Here is a 23472-nt window from a genome sequence, read left to right as displayed (position 1 = left end):
AGTGTAACACCTAAAAACCTTCCCTTGTCAGATCGAAGCCACCCGGTCCCCAGAGCGCCAGATTATCCCGTGACTTTATCCACGATTTCGCAACCCGCAGAGACCAGCGTGCTGCAGTTCTTCGGTGACGACTTCCTGCGGCTGCTGCTGGTGCGCTACGTGTTCTGCGACGTAGTGCTGAACCTGCATCGCTCATTTCGGGGCTACCAGCAGAGGCCGCGTTGCCATCCGCCTCTGCCGAACGAGGACGTCCTCGAGCACCCCAACCTGCACCACTTGGTGCTCGACCTGGCTGCTTGCCTGGACGCCCGTGACCATTTCTCGGACAGCAACGAGCTCGCCTGACCCCGGCATCTTCCCTGCCCGACCCCCGACAAGACGATGCCCCTGTTACCATCTCACAACCACGATTACGATTACGACTACTGTAATTACAATTGCAACAATAAAATCGTTACACTGAGACCTCAGTAAACTGCGTCTTCGCAGTGATCGCGTGCTCGAGAACGCGGCCGTGCGCGCGGCTCGGTCCCCGGGGGTGGATCCGAGACACGGATGCGACGGAGGAACCCGTCCCTCGAGACTCGAGATGCCACACGACGCATCGGTGCGTACGCGACGACACGCTGACCGCGTCCACCATGAGGCATACGGGATATCGCTCTGCCGATTTCGCGCAACGAACAACGGGACGACAGGACTCCCCCTGATGCCACCGTCCGATCGCGACACGTGAGTCCCCGTCAGCTGATGCACACGATCGGCGACTGAGAGAGCGAGTGTGATAACATATGCTACCGCTACGCACCGACGATGCTTCGGACTGGATAATGTAAAGACCGAATACTGCTTCTGGTTCTTCGAATTACGCACTTGATGAGAATTGCGTTCGAATGCTTGAACTGTAATATATAGATATATACATATATATATATACATATACAGGGTGTTTCCTCTAACTGTAGCACTTAGAATATCTCTGCTTCCTTTGATGATATGAAAAAAGTCAAAGGACGAAAATTGTTCGATTCAAAGAGACTAGTACTCTGGTAAGAAAATTATTTTTTTTAATGTGACCTTTCACAAGATATCAAGGTCATGAACATTTTTTTAAACGAGATGGTATATTTTCCTTAACGAAATGATGTAGCTTGTAAAAAAACAAATTCAACCATACAGAATATGTTGACCTTCAAATGACTTTGAACCACAAAAATCACGTTTAGGAAAAGAAACTCTATTTATTGTATGTATAACTACAAAGATATACCTTTTTTACAGATGTTCGAAATGATCACCGTTTACTTCCATACACTTTCGAATTCGATGAATAAACGATTGTTTTAAGTTTTTGAGAGATTCCGGAGTAATTGCGGTGCACGCACGCTGAATTCTTTCTCGCATATCTTCAGGTGTTGTCGAAATATCGCGATAAACTTCATTTGCACGGAACATACTCAACGAATCATTTCCTGATCGCTGGATTGGACGTGGTGGAAGAATTTCTTGGCCGGCTCGATCACCAGATCTTACGCCTCTTGATTTTTTTCTTTGGGGACACCTAAAAAATGAAGTTTATCGCGATATTCCGGTATATCTTTGGTATATCTTTGTAGTTATACATACAATTATACATACAAGGTATATCTTTGTAGTTATACATACAATAAATAGAGTTCCTTTTCCTAAACGTGATTTTTGTGGTTCAAAGTCATTTGAAGGTCAACATATTCTGTATGGTTGAATTTGTTTTTTTACAAGCTACATCATTTCGCCCATCTCATTTAAAAAAATGTTCATGACCTTGATATCTTGTGAAAGGTCACATTAAAAAAAATAATTTTCTTACCAGAGTCCTAGTCTCTTTGAATCGAACAATTTTCGTCCTTTGACTTTTTTCATATCATCAAAGGAAGCAGAGATATTCTAAGTGCTACAGTTAGAGGAAACACCCTGTATATGCATATACATATACAGGGTGGGGGGGCAGTTAAGGTGTTACAGACTTATATCTCGGAAACGAAGCATTTTAGAGAAAAATGTTTCAGACAAAAGTTGCAGGGTTGGAAGGAGGCCACTCAGTGGAGGTAACAGATTGGTCATTCGTGGTCATTTTCAAGGTCATTTAAAGGTCAAGTCCAATTTTTTAAACAGAAACCCATACTTTTTATTGCAGATTCTGATTCTCCGTCGAAAAGTAAGTAACTTTTGTTGGAAACATTTTTTTTTAAATGCCCTCCTCATCCCGAAAACACAGGTTCAACCTTTGGTGGACCAATGATAATAACTCGCTTTATAACAGACACTGAAGTTTTTTTTTTAGTATTTTACTGTTTACCGTCAGCATTAGCGTTACCCAGTGTGCACCACGTGGAGGTTGCTGATCGGATTTGCACACCTTGTGGCCCTGAAAAAGGCCGGTTGCTTCGCTTTACACTAATTCATGAGATGTTCAAAATGTCCTCCAGCATTTTCTAAACATAATATACTTCTTCTTCTGAAATTACGTACTGCTTCTTAGTGTAAAGCAGAGCAATCGGCCCTTTTCAGGGCCACAAGGTGTGCAAATCCGATCAGCAACCTCCACGTGGTGCACACTGGGTAACGCTAATGCTGACGGTAAACAGTAAAATACTAAAAAAAAACTTCAGTGTCTGTTATAAAGCGAGTTATTATCATTGGTCCACCAAAGGTTGAACCTGTGTTTTCGGGATGAGGAGGGCATTTAAAAAAAAATGTTTCCAACAAAAGTTTCCAACATAAGTCTGTAACACCTTAACTGCCCCACCCTGTATATGCATATATATATAAAGTGGCAATATAATTTTCGTACGAATCACACACAGTCTTGATATTTGCATTCTCTCTGTCTCGTATGCACGTAGCGCGGAATGCGTCGAACGTCTCCTGCGTCTCCCTCGCATCGCCGCTCCGCGTTTCCTCAAGGTAGGGGACGCATCGACGATGTCGTCGTGGTCGTTCGCGTTTGGCTGACCCGTCACCCACGCGCGCGTGAATACGTCTTTTCTCCTCTGCTGCGTTTATTTATAAGCAAAAAAGTAGAGCGCGATCTGCGAGCGCATGGAGCTTGACGTTAACCGGACGGATAACGATGAAGACGACGACGACGACGACGGTGACGATGACCATGCGAGGTGGAAGATTGTCGGAGAAATTATTGCGCGCTCACTTGTACACGCGATCTCCGCCCTGGACGGCAATCGCAATGTCCGACCTGAACAAACGTCGAGTCTCGAGTTGAACGCCGTTATAGATCTCCTAGCATTATGGTGACACACATACACGATTACACAGCACACACATACACACGTACACATCTCCACACAGTGTATTATATATTTATACATGCTGTACATTATATATTTTATAAAGTATTGCAAAGTATAGAGCGTTTCAGACCTACCGGACCACCTCTCAGTCGCGAGGAGTCTCGTTGATAAATCATCAGAGCGGAAACTGTTTTCTTTTCGAGAGCTTACCCAGATAGCCAAGTCTGCCGAAAGCAGATGATGCTAACTATCTGCTATCAACTATTGCCAGCCAAAAGACAACAAATTTGATACAGAAGTTGTTATTAACGATTAATTCGACAAATTGGTGCCAGAAATGTAACAGAGCTTGCTCACAACATCTAAGAACGGATTGGCGGCAGAAACCGAGCAGAATCTGCAAACATGGCTTGAAGTCGGATTGTCGACAGAAACCGAGCAAGATCTGCGCGCGCGGAATCTAACGGCAGATTGGCAGCAGAAACCGAACAGGATCTGCAGCTTTTGACAGTATTCAAATTTACACGGCTATGAATATGTGTTTTCGCTGCGCACCGCTATGCGGTGCACACGTCGAGTTCTTACTCGATGTTAAGATTTAGCCTAACAGTTATATAAGTTAATATACGCGCCTTGGCATGATAATATTAATTTTTCTGAAAATTTTTGCACTTGCGGCACAGAGGCTCCCATGGACAACGTCCATGTAGTTCACGCACGCCACGAGCAATCTGAAGTTCGAAAGCAAAATTCGGACTTCAGACTAGAATAAATTAACAATAAGAGAGAGATTATGCAACGAACTGTCAGAAAGACACACCAAGCCAAATGTACTTTAATTTAACAAACAAACAAATGCGTTCTTTTAACACATGGTAATATAAAATGCCAATTTATAGTGTGTTAAAAGTAAACATGCTTTAATATATCGTAAATATGAATGGCCAAAAGCTGCAGATTCTGTTCGGTTTCTGCCGTCAATCTGCCGTCAGATGTTGACAGATCCTGCTCGGTTTCTGCCGCCAATCTGCCGTCAGAGTCCGTTAGCAGGCTCTGCTGGCAGATCACTATCCTAACGCGGACATAACGGATGCCAATTTGCTATCAACTTCTGCAGTAATCTGTTGCCAATCTGCTGGCAGATTGCACACATTTTGCTTACTGGGTAAGACCGCGCACAGCACCGTCCGCCCCTTAGTTTTGTAGATTAAATATCTCGGCGACTAAGAGCTGAGCTAGAAAAGCTTGTTGAAGTAAATCTTACCTAGAGCTAGTTGACAAAAGAGGACACTAATCTCGTTGTCCATTCACACTCAAGTAATGCTTGATATTCAGCAGCATCTTTCGATTTCTGATTGCTTTTGTCAAGGCTTGTCGATTCTACTTCAACATTTTTTCGGTTTAATGCATAACAAGTAGCTGAAAGTAATGTGGTACGTCTGGAACACCCTGTATAATATGCTATAGGTATCGAGAAAAAGAATATAATACATATGTTTTATATTATGATATAGTGTATTATATATACATAGCATAATTTAAATAGCAATATCCCGCAAATAACAGCAACCAGAAAAGGAGAAGATTCTACGTGTAAATGAAATCTGAGACGTGCTACGTAAAATCGTGTTACACAAAACTTCAATTTACAAGGAAAAGAATTGCGAAAGTTGAAAAATTCACGACGTTTCTCGCCTTTCCAAGTCCGAACGAGTCAGATTCTTACATGTAGGATCGGCTGCCTGTGCCATCATTAAAATGCGGGATATTCTGCGTGTATATGGGGTGTCACAGAATTATCACCATTCCTGTCGTCATTTTTCAATTACTTAAAAACTCGGCGACCAGTTCTAAGAATGTCGAGTTGTCGATCGAACTATTCGTGTATCGCTTGGAGAACGCTTGGAAAATTTCGCTGTGACAATATCATCCCTCGATTGACTCTCCGTACGCGAAGAAAATGTGCCGGTAATCCTGAGACAGCCCGGTGCGCATTGTACATAGAGCGTTGATACGCCGAGTTACGAATGTATAGAACCATGAACGCCAGCTTCCGTGGAGAGTACGGCGCAACTGCGCGGCCATTCTCTAGGAATTATTTTTATATCGCCCGTGGCGCATTAACGAAGCCGACAGTCGTTTAGCCGCATCACCAGAATTGTATCGCTGGCACCGCGTGCCAAGGTGTGACACAATCGCCGAAGTATCCCACGTTGCCGCGCGCGACGACGTTTGGGCGCCTTTATACCTCTTCTCCGTACTACGCTCAGGTTGCGAAAGAATGCGCGGCGACGTCGCAGCGAGATCGAGAGGAAAGAATTTCACTTTACAGATCAAGCAGTGTAGTCTTCGCTTTCCTGCCACTTTCGAGCGAAACATCCCCGCTTCGAGATGTTGCGTTTGGTTCCATTCCGCAGACCGCTTCCGTGTGCTTTACTGTAGCGAGATAGATCTAGCAAGGAAGAAAGATCTTCGAGGGATAACTCGGATGCAAGCGGAACTTCTCCCGAGCTCGAGCTCGCGTGCTCATGCATGTAAGCAGATCGCGCTACCTATTTCTCTTCTGCGATGCTCTGTATTGCGTTTGACATAACTTTTTGACGTCTCCTCCCGGATAAACGTGTGCTATACATAATACGTTGATAAAAGATTTTAGTTTCACGTGCTGATTGAAGTACCGAAAGATACATGGAACCTCGCCGCTGCAGAAGCAACCTTGCACGATAATTAAGACGTCGATAAGTGGTACTAACGCAATGCAGAATACCGCAGCTGTACCCTAATTCCGCGCGTTGCGTTCCACCGTCAAGAAATTCCTCTCGCTTCAAGAGCCGAGACCTTTTTTTGGTAATCCCATAGAAGTCGAAGGATGGATCACAGTCACGTTAACTCGCGTTTTTCCTCGATGACCGAAAATAACGACAAACGCCGTTAAGGGGGAGCCTGCTTTAGAACGCTGAAAATAAGGTATATTTTACGAATTGTTTTTGGAGAAACTATACAGCGGATCATTATAAAACTTTGATCCATTTATTAGTACATGTTTAAAGATCAAAAAATTATTTTTTGATTTGAATATATCGCCTGTAGAGGTCGTCCTGGAGAAATCTTAGTGCAGCCGCGTCACCCGCATTGCAAATTGGTGAGCATTCTCCTGCCTCCAAATTTCGTCTAAACTGAAAAATTGAAATGTGTTCTCGTTATTTATGAATTCCCATCGTCGATGAACCAAAGAGAGAAGAAAAAAGTTAAAAAGTGCTAAAATGGTGGAGCTTAGAACACAAAAGTACGATTTTTAGGCAAAGTTGTTGAACTTTTTCATGCAAAAATAATTGTTTAACTTAATGTTTTTATGAATATTAAAGGTTCATCGACGATGGGAATTCATAAATAACGAGAAAATATTTCAACTTTTCAGTTTGGATGAAATTTGGAGGCAGGAGAATGCTCACCAATTTACAATGCATTTATTAGTACATGTTTAAAGATAAAAAAATTATTTTTTGATTTGAATATATCGCCTGTAGAGGTCGTCCTGGAGAAATCTTAGTGCAGCCGCGTCGCCCGCATTGCAAATTGGTGAGCATTCTCCTGCCTCCAAATTTCGTCTAAACTGAAAAATTGAAATGTGTTCTCGTTATTTATGAATTCCCATCGTCGATGAACCAAAGAGAGAAGAAAAAAGTTAAAAAGTGCTAAAATGGTGGAGCTTAGAACACAAAAGTACGATTTTTAGGCAAAGTTGTTGAACTTTTTCATGCAAAAATAATTGTTTAACTTAATGTTTTTATGAATATTAAAGGTTCATCGACGATGGGAATTCATAAATAACGAGAAAATATTTCAACTTTTCAGTTTGGATGAAATTTGGAGGCAGGAGAATGCTCACCAATTTACAATGCATTTATTAGTACATGTTTAAAGATAAAAAAATTATTTTTTGATTTGAATATATCGCCTGTAGAGGTCGTCCTGGAGAAATCTTAGTGCAGCCGCGTCGCCGGCATTGCAAATTGGTGAGCATTCTCCTACCTCCAAATTTCGTCTAAACTTAAAAATTGAAATGTGTTCTCGTAATTTATGAATTCCCATCGTCGATGAACCAAAGAGAGAAGAAAAAAGTTGAAAAGTGCCAAAATGGTGGAGCTTAGAACACAAAAGTACGATTTTTAGGCAAAGTTGTTGAACTTTTTCATGCAAAAATAATTGTTTACCCTAATGTTTTAGTGAATATTAAAGGTTCATCGACGATGGGAATTCATAAATAACGAGAAAATATTTCAATATTTCAGTTTGGATGAAAGTTGGAGGCAGGAGAATGCTCACCAATTTACAATGCATTTATTAGTACATGTTTAATGATAAAAAAATTATTTTTTATTTGAATATATCGCCTGTAGAGGTCGTCCTGGAGAAATCTTAGTGCAGCCGCGTCGCCCGCATTGCAAATTGGTGAGCATTCTCCTGCCTCCAAATTTCGTCTAAACTGAAAAATTGAAATGTGTTCTCGTTATTTATGAATTCCCATCGTCGATGAACCAAAGAGAGAAGAAAAAAGTTGAAAAGTGCCAAAATGGTGGAGCTTAGAACACAAAAGTACGATTTTTAGGCAAAGTTGTTGAACTTTTTCATCCAAAAATAATTGTTTACCCTAATGTTTTTGTGAATATTAAAGGTTCATCGACTATGGGAATTCATAAATAACGAGAAAATATTTCAATATTTCAGTTTGGATGAAAGTTGGAGGCAGGAGAATGCTCACCAATTTACAATGCATTTATTAGTACATGTTTAAAGATAAAAAAATTATTTTTTGATTTGAATATATCGCCTGTAGAGGTCGTCCTGGAGAAATCTTAGTGCAGCCGCGTCGCCGGCATTGCAAATTGGTAAGCATTCTCCTGCCTCCAAATTTCGTCTAAACTGAAAAATTGAAATGTGTTCTCGTTATTTATGAATTCCCATCGTCGATGAACCAAAGAGAGAAGAAAAAAGTTGAAAAGTGCCAAAATGGTGGAGCTTAGAACACAAAAGTACGATTTTTAGGCAAAGTTGTTGAACTTTTTCATGCAAAAATAATTGTTTAACTTAATGTTTTTATGAATATTAAAGGTTCATCGACGATGGGAATTCATAAATAACGAGAAAATATTTCAATTTTTCAGTTTGGATGAAATTTGGAGGCAGGAGAATGCTCACCAATTTACAATGCCTCCAGGACGACCTCTACAGGCGATATATTCAAATAAAAAAATAATTTTTTTTATCTCTAAACACGTACTAATAAACGCATCAAATTTTTATAATGATCCGCTGTATAGTTTCTCCAAAAAAATGCGTAAAATTATACCTTATTTTCAACGTTCTAAAGCAGGCTCCCCCCTTAACACGTTGCGGAATGACCGTCGTCTTGGTACCCAGCCAAGTCGCGCGTTGGTCTCCTCTTACGTCTGCGAAATTATTCCAAGCGAGAAGAAGAAGAAGAACACCTTCTCTTGATCAGTCCGAGATCTCTTCGGCGACGCATCAAGGTTGAGATCCGTCAGTTCGCGCGATCCGCGACGGACACGACAACCGCGTGCGCGACGCACGCCGATGCCAGGTGATCACGCTGCTGCAGGTCTTGGGACAGCCGTCGAAACAGTGTCGCGGCCCGTCGAATACCGGTGGTTGCTATAAATAATCCGATGTCCGCTCCGGCCGCCGGTGGACGGCTGCGGGTACAGAAGAGAGTCGCCTAGGAGCCGCTGCTCTCGCGACCGCTCAGCCTCCTTCTCTCCCTCTTTCTGTCTCCCTCTTCCCTTCGAGAGGCGAAGGGCATCTCTCCGGACGACGTCTCTCGGTGCCACGGAAGGAAGAACGAAACCGGAATCGGCCCCGCCGCCGTCGTCGTTTCGCGATCGTCGACGTCAGATCGGGTAGGTAGACAGGCAGAGGAAGAGGAGACTGGAGGTGGTTAGTGCCGGACGCGACCACGTCGTCTCTCCGGGGGTGGGGATGGAGCCGGAGCAGCGAGGACGCGCTTCGCGGGCGTCGTCGACGTCGAGCCTCGGACGCGAGGTCCGTTGCGGCTGTCAGTACTACCAGAGCGACTCGCTTCTGCCGGAACGACGTGCTCTCCTCGTCAGGCCGTCATCCAGGACGATGCAGCAGCCACCTGCGGTCCGCTGCAGGTCAGTATCCTCCTACACACTACGCGCGCGCGCGTCGAGACCGGCGCCGAGGCGATGTCGGTCCATCGCTCGCTGATGGATGGTGCAAGGTGGTCCTCCGCGCAAGTCCTACCTGTCCTACCTGTTACCTGCGACATCATCGCGCATCGGGCGTAGGTTACACCGTGCGAAACCGCTTCGCGCAACCACCGCGGCTATTTAAGGTTCGCCCGGCTGGCTATAGATAGAAAGCTCGGTCAGCTCCCAAATCCGCAAGTCCAGTCCCCTGTCCGCGTACCGGTACTCGCGCGCACGCCGCGGTGTCCCCGAGACGAGGCTGGAAGCTATCAGATCGCGTACCGTACAAGAAAGCACTTTCGCAGCGAATGGCGAGATTAACGTTAATTTAACGAACCCGAATATCGCTGTTACCGAGGCGCGAAAATAATCTCGAAGTTTATTCGCGACGATTTGATTTGATTTGAAGGATGATTCGCAAACAACACGAAAATCCATTTAGAGACGTCTGAAAGATATATAGGAGAAATTCACGACGTTTTGCAGGATCAAAAATTAAACTTGCTGCATTGCGCCACTTTCAGTTCCTGATTTGTAGTATTTGTAGACAATGTGAAACGTTTTTGTATGATATGATAGTCTGATATGATTGAATCGATGGCACGGAAGGACCACATAAATGGCATCCCAGGCAGCACACATTGGTTTCAAAACCGTTTCATAACCATTTTATTGAAACGTTTATTTAGGAGAAAAATGTCCAACGAAAAAACGTTTCAGAAACCATCAGAAAAATATTTATCAATTCTATATATCAGTGCCTCAAAGATAGACAGAGTTAAGTCACATTTTTGTAAAAAACTACATTTTTGTATTTTATGAATTACTCTCTAAATTCCGTGTAGTGGAATCTCACTCTTTTGAAACATCACTTCAAGTAACAGTGATCTCAAAAGTTTCAAAAGAAAAGAGTATTGGATCGGTTTTCCGGATGGTTATTTATAAGGTGATGACACAAATGTTACTTGCGAGAACGTCACGTCTGGCCTGGCCCTCTATCGGTCGCTTGGTGAATCAGAGGTGGGAATCACACACACTTGTGTTGATTTTTGTCTCTTGTTCCATAATCGAGTACATTGAAACGTATGACGTAAAAATAATTAATACTCGCAAAGCAAGTAGAAATTACTATTTTTTCTATATTAATTATATAATTTCAAATCGATTTAATAAAACACATTTTTCGTTTCTGTGGAAAGGTGAAAAATACGTTTTTAAAATTGAGGTCTAAAAACGGTTTCTATTTAAACCGTTTCTTAAATGGTACTTTAGGTTTCTTAGACATTAGACATATATTAGGCCAACATGTGCTGCCTGGGATATTTTCGGAGAATTGTGGAAATATAAGATGTTATAGAGAATCGATGAAAAATGCGCAGAGTGTTGCATAGTGGAAAGGACGGCAGAGGGTGCAATCGATCTCAGCACGACTCGTGAATCTAAAAAAAACGACTGCTATTCCAAATTACACCACTGACACGTATCGGTTGATGAGCTTTGTTCGATCGACATGACCGCCCCGGCGTAGGTGTCCTGTATAATTTCGTCCCGCACTCGTTTGCGTTGGAAGGGGGTCGAACATGTGGGACAATACGTCATCGTCGGATGGGTGGAACTGGAGGATGATCTAAAATACGCAACCCAGAGACGGTCGGAATTAATCGAATGATTCATATTTCGGTGCATCGCGCTGATGTGATGTCCGGGATAAATTTTGATTTGTTATAAATATAAGCATAAGTTATGCACATTGCGCGTCGAGAAAGCTTACTCGAAGAACCATATTTGGAATCATAAAGCAACTTATCGTTTATATCTCTTGCCTCTTTTGCTATTTGGTATCAAACAACAAAGTCTATGGATACTTGGTGGTGACTTGAAACATTTTAATTATTAGGTTGTTCATTAAGTTCTGCGGTTTTCTTGAAAGATAGCGTTTGTCCATTGAAAAAGATAGCATGCATCGCCTGAACCGCGGATTGCCGCATACTCCGTGACAGGTTAGACAACGCTTGACACTTCGCCAGAGTCTTTGTTGTCTTTTGACGTGTTGTGTGTACGCGCTATTCATTGAAAATGGAGGATCAAAAGGTGCATTTTCGGCACATTTTGCTATTTTTCTTCCGCAAAGGAGTAAAAGCGACGGACGCACAACGTGAGATATGTGGCGTGCACGGGGACTCGGCCATAAGCGCTGACACTTGTCAGCGTTGGTTTGCGCGCTTTCGTTCCGGAGATGTGAACGTCTCCGATGCTGCTCGCTCCGGTCGTCCATCCACCACTGACGACGACCAAATCGTCGCCGCAATCAAAGCAGACCGACACCTGACGACGCGGGAGATCGCGGAGCGCTTCGACATCGCCCATACAACGGTTGCGCAGCGATTAAAACGGCTTGGGATGTCGAAAAAAGCAGATGTTTCGGTCCCTCACGAGCTCACCGAAAAGAACATTTTGGACCGCGTCATGATCTGTGAATCCCTGCTGAAATGGAACTCGCTGGAGGCCTTTCTCAAACGGGTGGTCACGGGAGATGAAAAATGGGTGGTATGTAACAACATTCGACGCAAGCGGTCATGGTGCGGTCCGGGTGAGTCGTCACAATCGGTTGCCAAAGCGGATTTGCATCCGAAGAAAGTGATGCTGAGAGTGTGGTGGGATTGGCGAGGCGTCCTGTACTTCGAGCTGCTTCCGCGCGGTCAGACCATCGACGCCAAGAAGCATTGCGCTCAGTTAGAAAAATTGAAGCAGGCAGTGGCGGAGAAGCGGCCGGAATTGGCGAACAGGAAGGGCGTTGTCTTCCACCACGACAACGCCCAACCACACACTGCTTTGGTGACCAAGAAGAAGTTGAAGTGCTTTGGCTGGGAAGTCATGCAGCACCCACCGTACTCCCCAGACCTTGCGCCGTCGGATTACCATCTGTTCCGGTCACTCCAAAACAATCTCGACGGGCAGCGCTTTAATTCAGTGGACGATATTCAAACGTACTTGGAGGACTTTTTCACGCAGAAGTCGCGCGACTTCTACAAACGCGGCATTATGTCCCTTCCAGAACGTTGGCAGAAGGTGGTCGATCAAGATGGACAATACATTCTAGATTGAATAAATGTGTAAGTACAATAGATTTATGTTTTAATTTAGGGCAAAAAAACCGCAGAACTTAATGAACAACCTAATATATCAAAACGATTCCAATTTGTTGAACACTCCAACTGCTATCGGAATAATAATAAACAAACTCGACAAGCATCGTAACACGAAGCTTTAATATTTAAGATAATTAAGAGATTTCATTGCATCTTGTTTCATCGACATATCTATTGCATAAATCTGCAACAAAATCATGGAAAGCGCTTTCCCGTTGATCTATTTGTCATTCACTTGACAATCTAACTAGCAACATTTATATCAACGCATTCGACCGGTCTCTTTGCAACGTTTACTGATCAATCAGCAGACGCAGAGTGGAATCTACTTAAAAAAGTAATAATTTCTTTCAAACACTTGAGAAAGAAATCCTCTTGGAAGCATTCAATCGGCAATTTCTAAATTTGGTTTCACTTGGAGAACATGAATTCTCGTTACAGCGAGCACGAATATGAGCCGATCGCGCCACCGCCGCACCCGATGATGGCACCGGTCGTGCGGATCACCGACACGGACGTGATGCCCGTCGCCGACAGCGACGACAGCCTCGACGACCGGGGCCGACTGCCACTGCGACTGGAACTGGTCCTAGACGGCGATATAGTCCTCCCTCTGGATGGCAAGATCGAGGACAGCGCGATGGAGGGTCGTGAACTTGGCGAGACCGGCGGCGACACCTCCGGCGAGGAACTGGAGCCCACGGCGCAGGAGCTCCAGGACAGACTCGAGGAACGGTTCCTCCATGCGCCTACGCCGTACACCGAGTCCAGGACCGACGGCGAGGTCAATACTAGTCAGGTAGTGTCAGTCGATTCTGGTTCGACGAAAATAACTCTCGGTGGAATTTCCAGAGAAAAATTAATTCATCTTTTACCCTTTAAATCTTGATCAAACACATTGAGCTCTCTCTCTCTACATTGCTTGGCCTGATACGTCATCATTTTTTAAATTTCAGTTTGCTTTTGCTTAGTGATGAATTGATAACGAATCGACAAGTTGATATTTATCGCGCGGGAGTCGCTGTTGCAGCTGCTGCGCGGATCTTTACTCAGCAGAATTGAACCAAAAAGGGATAAAACGGAAAGGGATTAAATATATTAGGGGTGTGATTTAGTTTTGAGGGTTTTTTTGCTCAAAAACGCATGTATTTAAATATGATAATGAATGAATACCTTAATCAAAATATTTTCCTTCGTTTTCTATAACTTTTTCCCATCTTTCTGGCAAGAGATGGATTCCACCACGATAAAATCACTCTTCTTTTCAGTTGATCCATTCGTCGACGAATTTTCGCACTTCTTCCAAATTATCAAAGTGTGTATCCTCTAAAGCGTGTTGCATCGACCGGAACAAATAATAATCGCATGCAGCAATGTCCGCAGAATACGCGGGGTGCGGTAAGACTTGCCATTCGAGCTCTAATAGTGTTTGTTGAAATTTGATTATTTCCCTTTACAAACGTGCGAGATAAGGTATAAATAAATGTGTTCAGTATTTCAATAAACAAAAGAAAATGTATATATATATAATTACGAAAAATATGTAACAATACATTCAAACAGTTTCAAATAATTATATATCAATCACATACAAATAAGCAAGAAAATATACGTGTGAACCTCAAAGTCACAAGAAAAGAAGATACAAAATTAGCCAATGCTTTGTTCAAGCAAAGAATCTCATAAATCAAATTAAAGAAAAATTTCTACTCATCCGATTGATTCCGTGACTTCCAGATATCAGTCGCCTTTTTCGTTTTTTAGATCTGTACACAAATCCGCCATATTCTATATCGGTAAACTATTCGCCAGTAACTATCCGCCAGTGGATCCACTTATTTGTTCGCTCGCTCAGTACGTTCGCTCGCTACAACGGTCGCGTGAGAAAAAGGGTCGAATATATAATACATCGCTACGCGTCTCGTCGTGCCGATATTTGTCTGTCGATATTTGATGCCCGAATCTTCCCGAGACAATTGGGCAGAATTAGCGCGAAGTTTAAACTAGTTTTCCCAACAGTGTTTGTTTCACTGATACCGCAACGCGAGGTCGAGCGTTGTCACGAAGAAGAATCACTTTCCGTCGTTTACTCGCAATTGGTGGTCGTTTTTCGTCCAATGCTTGCTTCAACTTGTACAATTGGTGTCGATAACGATCAGCCGTGACAGTCTCGTGCGGATTTAACAGCTCATAGTACACTGTCCCACCAAATACAGAGCATTACTTTTCAACCGTGAATATTGCGTCTCGGAGTGGATGTTGATGGTTCGCCTGGATCCACCCATGATTTTCTGCGTTTCGGATTATCAAAATAGATCCACTTTTCATCCCCAGTAACAATCCGAGACAAAAGACTCTTCTTTTTTGCCTGACGATCAACGAAATGCAAATGTTCAAATGGCACTTTCCGATAATTGATGTCGAACCCATTTCCCTTCTTTCTGAATTTTTCCCTTTCATGTAAATGTTTGGCAACTGTTGTACGATCAACGTTTAATGCTCTGGCAAGTTCTGAAGTGGATCGTGTTGGATTTTCGTCCAATAATGCTTGCAAATCTGTATTTTCAAGCTTTCTTGGTTGTCCCGAGCGTTCTTTGTCCTTCACATCAGTATCACCACTTTTAAAGCGTCTAAACCAGTATTCACACGTCTTAATTGATGGGGCAGAATCACCATAAGTTTCCACAAGAATTCTATAACCGTCAGCCGCAGTTTTCTTTTGATTAAAAAGCAAAAGCAACGCATGTCGAGAATGCTAAAGAGCTTTCGGAAGTTGCATTTTTACGATGATATAAACACGACTGTCATTGCATCTATTGCTATAATGCTACTAAATGTCATGGATAATGTCAACGCTGTAAGAAACAACAGTATCGGAAACAGCTATTGGAACAAACTGACACTACAGCCATCTATTGCAAAACCCTCAAAACTAAATCACACTCCTAATAGCTTATGTGCGCGAATCGATAGTGACCTCCGGAATTTAAGGGGGGAGCCTGCTTTAGAACGTTGAAAATAAGGTATAATTTTACTAATTTTTTTTGGAGAAACTATACATCGGATCATTATAAAACTTTTATGCATTTATTAGTACATATTTAAAGATAAAAAAATTATTTTTTGATTTGAATATATCGTCTGTAGAGGTCGTCCTGGAGGCATCTTAGTGCAGCAGGCATTGTAAATTGGTGAGCATTCTCCTGCCTCCAAATTTCATCCAAACTGAAAAATTGAAATATTTTCTCCTTATTTATGAATTCCCATCGTCGATGAACCAAAGAGAGAAGAAAAAAGTTGAAAAGTGTCAAAATGGTGGAGCTTAGAACACAAAAGTACGATTTTTAGGCAAAGTTGTTGAACTTTTTCATGCAAAAATAATTGTTTAACTTAATGTTTTTATGAATATTAAAGGTTCATCGACGATGGGAATTCATAAATAACGAGAACACATTTCAATTTTTCAGTTTAGACAAATTTGGAGGCAGGAGAATGCTCACCAATTTGCAATGCCGGCGACGCGGCTGCACTAAGATTTCTCCAGGACGACCTCTACAGGCGATATATTCAAATCAAAAAATAATTTTTTTATCTTTAAACATGTACTAATAAATGCATTGTAAATTGGTGAGCATTCTCCTGCCTCCAAATTTCATCCAAACTGAAAAATTGAAATATTTTCTCGTTATTTATGAATTCCCATCGTCGATGAACCTTTAATATTCATAAAAACATTAAGTTAAACAATTATTTTTGCATGAAAAAGTTCAAAACTTTGCCTAAAAATCGTACTTTTGTGTTCTAAGCTCCACCATTTTGGCACTTTTCAACTTTTTTCTTCTCTCTTTGGTTCATCGACGATGGGAATTCATAAATAACGAGAACACATTTCAATTTTTCAATTTAGACGAAATTTGGAGGCAGGAGAATGCTCACCAATTTGCAATGCGGGCGACGCGGCTGCACTAAGATTTCTCCAGGACGACCTCTACAGGCGATATATTCAAATAAAAAATAATTTTTTTATCTTTAAACATGTACTATTAACTGCATTGTAAATTGGTGAGCATTCTCCTGCCTCCAAATTTCATCCAAACTGAAAAATTGAAATATTTTCTCGTTATTTATGAATTCCCATCGTCGATGAACCTTTAATATTCATAAAAATATTAATTTAAACAATTATTTTTGCATGAAAAAGTTCAAAAACTTTGCCTAAAAATCGTACTTTTGTGTTCTAAGCTCCACCATTTTGGCACTTTTCAACTTTTTTCTTCTCTCTTTGGTTCATCGACGATGGGAATTCATAAATAACGAGAACACATTTCAATTTTTCAGTTTAGACGAAATTTGGAGGCAGGAGAATGCTCACCAATTTGCAATGCCGGCGACGCGGCTGCACTAAGATTTCTCCAGGACGACCTCTACAAGCGATATATTCAAATCAAAAAATAATTTTTTTATCTTTAAACATGTACTAATAAATGCATTGTAAATTGGTGAGCATTCTCCTGCCTCCAAATTTCATCCAAACTGAACAATTGAAATATTTTCTCGTTATTTATGAATTCCTATCGTCGATGAACCTTTAATATTCATAAAAACATTAAGTTAAACAATTATTTTTGCATGAAAAAGTTCAACAACTTTGCCTAAAAATCGTACTTTTGTGTTCTAAGCTCCACCATTTTGGCACTTTTCAACTTTTTTCTTCTCTCTTTGGTTCATCGACGATGGGAATTCATAAATAACGAGAACACATTTCAATTTTTCAGTTTAGACGAAATTTGGAGGCAGGAGAACGCTCACCAATTTGCAATGCCGGCGACGCGGCTGCACTAAGATTTCTCCAGGACGACCTCTACAAGCGATATATGCAAATCAAAAAATAATTTTTTTTATCTTTAAACATGTACTAATAAATGCATTGTAAATTGGTGAGCATTCTCCTGCCTCCAACTTTCATCCAAACTGAAAAGTTGAAATATTTTCTCGTTATTTATGAATTCCCATCGTCGATGAACCTTTAATATTCATAAAAACATTAAGTTAAACAATTATTTTTGCATGAAAAAGTTCAACAACTTTGCCTAAAAATCGTACTTTTGTGTTCTAAGCTCCACCATTTTGGCACTTTTCAACTTTTTTCTTCTCTCTTTGGTTCATCGACGATGGGAATTCATAAATAACGAGAACACATTTCAATTTTTCAGTTTAGACGAAATTTGGAGGCAGGAGAACGCTCACCAATTTGCAATGCCGGCGACGCGGCTGCACTAAGATTTCTCCAGGACGACCTCTACAAGCGATATATTTAAATAAAAAATAATTTTTTTATCTTTAAACATGTACTAATAAATGCATAAAAGTTTTATAATGATCCGCTGTATAGTTTCTCCAAAAACAATTCGTAAAATATACCTTATTTTCAGCGTTCTAAAGCAGGCTCCCCCCTTAAGAGCGTCACGGGCCTAGATGCGAGAAGCTGCTCTTGTTGTCTTCCGTTCGTTGCTCGCACCGAGCGGCGCCTAAATTTAGCGAAACTCGCGTGTAAAAAGGACGCGCAAAACGTGTCACTGTCCGATTGTGCAATCGCTCGTCGTGCCCGGTAAGCTCCAGAATAACCGAGTTTCTCCATCGATTGCGCAATCAATCCGAGAATACATATGTGGCGCCATCGAAATATTAATCATCCCCTCAGCCTTGTCGATATTTTTCAATGAAGACGTAAATCGGCTCGCGCAAATCCACATCGACTCGTGAGAGCCTCCGCAATTTATTTCGACGAATCCGACGATAGATCTTACGTAGCTCGTGAACCTGATGCCGGTTTACTTCAGGATCATGACTGCCGGTCGATTGCGATCAGTTACAGGTGAAAATAGGCGTTTCTAATGCGCGTATTATCGCACATTGATTCCGTACAATCATTGATTCATTTTTTATCACGATTATAATTGCTATTATATCTTATTTGTGATGGAAGCACTCGCCATTTCAGGTAGACTCGTCGGTGATGGAGGAGCTGCCACTTCGGCGCGGTGCTCGCGGTTTGCCCCAACGTCTGAAGAACCAGGCTGGCAAGCTGCGTTCTCGGCTCCGGGGTATCCAGCGACCCGCGTTCTCGTTCCCGCAGAAACGACAGAAACCCGACAAAAAGAAAACGACAACGACGACGACGACGACAACGAGGCCGACAGCAGCGAGCAGCGGCAAATCGGACAAATCCCGTGCATTGGAGAAGCGGCCTAGTCGAATAGAGCGGATAAGAACATCCATTTCTGAAAAGACGGGAAAATTCAGCCTACCACTTGAACGCCCAAAGTTCGGCCTGCCCGACAGGTCCAAGTTTCATCTACCGGAGAGACCAAAGTTTAGTTTCCCGGACAAGTCACGCTTCCATTTGCCGGACAGGGCAAAGTTCAATATCAAGAAACCTAATATCCGTTTGCCAAGCGCGCTCGCTCGTGTCAAACGGCCGCCTACCTTACGCGAGCAGCAACAACGCTCAACCGAATCTACGGCGGGGTCCAGGCGTAACATTTTCGACTTTGCGACGATACCACGCATTTTCGACAGGCGCTCCAAAAACCGTGGCGAATACGCGACGTCCTCGCCGAAAGATTCCAGAGCGCAATCGACGGAGAGTGCGACCTTCCCTCGCGCCCGGAAGGAGAGAACTCTAGGTACCAGATGGACTCAGCGTTTTGGGAATTCGGCTTATGTCCAGGATCAGGATCGTCCAGAGGATGATGCAGCGGGGGCGAGTGACGGTTCGCCACCGTGGCATCAGAGCTCGACGGAGGAGCCGCCGAGGCTGTCCGCCAGGACGGAGGAGGAGATAATGGCGGCGGCGCGCGCGATTCCGTGGGAAGACACGAGAAAGCGGGCGCAGTACGATGAGGAGGAGATACAGTACATGGATTGCGAGCGGGAATCCTCAGAGATGTCGGATCGGCATCCCCCGCGACCGAGGAGGTCTCGCTTCGCGAGGCGGAAGGAAGAGGAAGAGCCGATGGAGGTGAATTCGCGATTGTACGAGCAGGGAGCGAAGCGCCGAGGTGAAGTCGGCGAGGATGGAGATTGGCACATGGACGAACCGATCCCGAGATCGCGATCGTTGGACGAGGACGTGCCTCGAGTGCCGAAGCAGGAGGAATATGAGGGAACTTTCATGGCGGTGGACCCGCGACGATTCGTCCCACGTAAAGCGATGTCCGAAGGAGAGCGGGAGCTGGAGGAGGGCGAAGAGGAACGCGAGCCTTCCTCGATGCAGTCCGATCGCGAGCAACAGGCATCCAGCGGCAGCTCGTGCGATCGCAGGCGTCGTGGAGTGATCGAGGAGATCGACTCCGACGAGTTCTTCCTGCGGGAGAGCGGCATCAGTCAGGACGACGTGAACCTGGCCGATTATCTGGCCGATGAGATCCGGGACGCTCTCAGACCGGAAGTGGCCAGCGCCCTGCGGGACGACGAGCTTCCACCCGTGCCGCCTCGACGCCCTGTGAGAATGCGATCTCTCGGGAAACGCAAGGAAGACTCGGCGGAGTCGAACGAGGTGGCACCGCCAGCTAGGCCGAAGCGGGAACGCACGGCAGCGGCGCGACGCAGTCGAGAAGCCTCGATCGCGGACGAGGTGTTTCGCGAGCGCACCAGGAGCGACTCCAGACACCGCGTGGTGTACCGGACCGAGGGCGACCAGCGGGAACCGGCGCAAGAGCCGCTGGACGACATAGTCGTGGTGAAGCCGGCGCGAAGGAAATCGAGGTCGTCGCAGCCGCCGATGGAGACGTCGACGACGCCCGCCGTCGCTGTGCCCGACTCTGCTCCCGTTTCAGCCACGCCACCCGTCGCGCCGGTGCGCAGGAAGCGACCGCACCGAGAGACGATAGCGGATGGAAGAAACGGCGACGTGGCTGCGCCGATCTGCAACGGTTACCACGAGGAGGCGACGAGGCCAGAAACGCCGACGCGACCATCGCGATCGCGGCAAGCTGAGGAAGACGTCATCGCGCCTGCGACCCAGGAGGACCGTGAAACCTTCGACGGACGGTTGCAACCGATGGATTTCGTGCCGGAGCCGCCGAGGGGGACGTCGGTCGCGGCCGACGACGATAGAACGTCGCGCGGGGCAGAATCTCTGCCGGAAGCCGGTTTCTTCGAGGAGGACGTACTGCGGGACGAGTGCGCGGATTCGGCGCGGGATCTCTCCGGCTATGCAATCGTGGAGAAGCCGCCCAGGCCGCCCCCGCCGAGGCGGAAGCGTGACGAGTTCGCCACGGCGCCGCGACCAGTTCCGCCGAAGCGGCCTCAGCGCGCTTACAGCACCCTGGGGCCCATCAAGACGAGAAGCACGCCCGTCGAGTCAGCGCCGTATATCGAGGTCGATGCGGACGATGTCGAGCACAAGGAGCTCCGCGGCGGCAAGGCGCTGAACAAGATCCAAGGCCGTCCGCTGCCGGCGCCACCCAGGCCGCCAAGAGCAAGGAAGGAGCGCGCGATTGTCCAACGGCCTCGCACTCCGCACGAATTCGCGGAGGCAACGGAGATAACGACGGCGACACAGACCGACCCGCTGCCGGACGATGTGGTGATTGAGCAGGAGGAAATCACTCAAGCGAAGCTGATAATGACGCCTTCCAGGTCGGGCTCGCAGGTGTTGGTGTCGATGGAGCGCATACCCAGCCCGAGCGGGACAGGTACGCCTCCCGTGCCACCGTTACCGATGCCGCAGTTGCTGCGTAAGGAAGAAGAAGAGGAAGAGTTGCGAGAGGACATTCGAACAGCTTTCGACACGGTCTCGTTAACATCGCCATCGCCAATACGCGAGACTGATCCGAAGAACAAACACAGGTCAGCGCCACACCTGGAAGAGCGCGTCTCGGAGGAAGAGCCGTATCCGCGGCCTCGGACGAAGCCGAGTCTACTGCCCGAGTCACTGAAAGTCAGTAGCCTCGAGGTGGGAGACCTGAAGGTTGATCGACTGAGTGTGTCGCAGATAGAAGCGCACAGGATCATGGCGTCCGAGGTAGACGCGATGATGATCACGACGTCAGAGTTAAAGGGCGGCAGTTCAATGGAGAGTAGCTTCTCGCCGGCGATTATCAGGGAACTGATGGCGATCAGGAGTCACTTGGAGAGCGTGGCGACTTCTCAGGCACAGGAGAGACAGCGCGAGAGCGAGAGGGAGTCTGAAAGCCACGAGACAACCGACATTCCCACGACAGACGACGGCCAACTGCAGCAGGAAGATCTGCCGGAAGCTGCCGAGCCCGGCGACGAGACCGTCGCGAGCACACCGGTGTCCACGGGAGGCGAGAAGACCGAGGCTGACGAGGACCAAAAGGTTGTTAAAGCAAACGTAGTAGATGTCGAGGACAAAGAAACATCCCGCACCCTCCCAGTCGCTCAAACCACAGAATCCACACCCCCACAAACACTTGCGATAGAGTTAGGGTCCGAGGATGAAGACACGTCCACCACATCACACTTGCTCACTGTTACTCAAGATACTGAAGATAAGTCCTTACGAATTTTAGATCCCGAACACTCCCTAGCTCCGAGTCCGCCGGGCTCCCACGTGGAAGAATCTCGTGCCTCGTATCCCACGTCGGATGTGCCTTCGACTCAACCCTCCGAATCGAGAGTGTCGCCAGAGCGGCTGGGCGAACCTCCGGACAGCTCTATCCAGACAACTACCGCTACTACTATTACTACTTCCGAGCCGACCTTGACGTCCACAGACCTGCGTGGTAGCAAGGACGACGTATCTGACAGCGGAGGACAGACTCCTCGCAAGTCGAGATCTAGGTCTTCCTCGCCCAGCAAAAGCATCACGCGGCAAACCGCATCCCCAGTCCGTTCATTGCCACCAGCCATCTCCGTGACTCCCGACACACCCGACACGTTTGTGCCAGGACGTGGTACACCTGCGGACGCCCAACCACAGCGTGCCACCATTTCCTATTCTTCGCATACGGGCCGAAGTGTCATGAAGGACGCTAAGCCGCAGCGTGCCGTTATCTCTCATATTTCCGACGCGGATTCATCCCTCACGGAGGAGCAAAGGGAGTCCTCGCAGTCACCAGCACCCTCCTTTCCTCTAAGCTCGACTCACTTCATCGCCTTCCCAGCCTCCGAGATACCGGCCGAGTTCTTCTCCCCGAGTGAAACGCCAACGAGTCAGCGCACCGACTCGGAACCCGGTGTCATGGACACCACGCAGCAGCTTCTACGCGCTCTCCGATTGGCCGGTATAAAAGCCATGAGGCATTTCGTCAGGTACTTAACGTCTACGCTAAGCACGGAGGACACGAGGGAAAAAGTCAGGGAGGTGGAACTGGCGATATGCGCCCTGTTACTTCTCATCGCAGGCTTGTTGATATACTATTTCGGTAGCACACAAACCGTAACGCATTACCATCACTGGGACTACTTTAATCCTCCTCAGTAACACGTGGTTTTCACAATCCAGTTTACCTAAATCGTGTATAGAAGTTTCATACATAGTTCATTGGTTCATAGAAATTTGAATTTCATATTCTTGTACAAATCTGTTTTATATAACAATTTCATATTGAAAGAAATGAGGAGAGAAGGCGCACTTTAGGATGCGGAAACGAAGAATTAGGATGGAATTAAAGCTTCTGTACAAATATTGAAAATAAAATGAGAGATATCACGTTTGTAAAAAGTAAATGGTAAATCTACCCCCCGCCCTCCCGCGAAGCGGGCTGAAACCGAGCGTGTGTCCGGGGCTCCAGTTTCGGAAGATATAACCTTTTGCTTGTCGTGGACGGCTGA

General features: G+C 45.3%; 2 protein-coding genes across 4 annotated transcripts in view; both read left to right on the top strand.

Annotated features, from left to right (window-relative positions):
* The window catches only part of LOC105280896 (protein SCAI), a 31502-nt gene extending 31030 nt beyond the window's left edge, over positions 1–472 (top strand). For both annotated transcript variants that reach the window (XM_026974485.1, XM_020032154.2), the window contains one exon: positions 101–472. In XM_026974485.1, coding sequence (XP_026830286.1) covers positions 101–345 — 245 coding nt within the window. In that variant the 3' untranslated portion in view covers positions 346–472. The remainder of the gene's footprint in view (positions 1–100) is intronic.
* Positions 473–9125: 8653 nt separating this feature from the next.
* Positions 9126–23362, top strand: LOC105280897 (titin). Of its 2 annotated transcripts, none has more exons than XM_011341765.3 (3): positions 9126–9463; positions 13111–13468; positions 18671–23362. In XM_011341765.3, the coding sequence occupies exons 1-3, from the start codon at positions 9288–9290 to the stop codon at positions 23120–23122; spliced, it is 4986 nt and encodes a 1661-aa protein (XP_011340067.2). In that variant the 5' UTR covers positions 9126–9287; the 3' UTR covers positions 23123–23362. The 2 variants fall into 2 exon arrangements, with proteins under 2 accessions (XP_011340067.2, XP_011340066.2); XM_011341764.3 differs by having other exon boundaries at positions 18656–23362.
* Positions 23363–23472: the final 110 nt, after the last annotated feature.

Source organism: Ooceraea biroi, chromosome 13, assembly GCF_003672135.1.
Source record: "Ooceraea biroi isolate clonal line C1 chromosome 13, Obir_v5.4, whole genome shotgun sequence".
Lineage (NCBI taxonomy): Eukaryota > Metazoa > Arthropoda > Insecta > Hymenoptera > Formicidae > Ooceraea > Ooceraea biroi.
This window is presented reverse-complemented; position numbering and strand designations above follow the sequence as displayed.

Excerpts from the sequence above, each read along its gene's own strand:
- LOC105280897 (XM_011341764.3), top strand. The coding sequence starts at position 9,288 with ATGGAGCCGGAGCAGCGAGGACGCGCTTCGCGGGCGTCGTCGACGTCG. Across the intron at positions 9,464-13,110 it reads CCACCTGCGGTCCGCTGCAG|CGAGCACGAATATGAGCCGA; the intron begins GTCAGTATCCTC and ends TTCTCGTTACAG. Across the intron at positions 13,469-18,655 it reads GCGAGGTCAATACTAGTCAG|CACTCGCCATTTCAGGTAGA; the intron begins GTAGTGTCAGTC and ends TTGTGATGGAAG.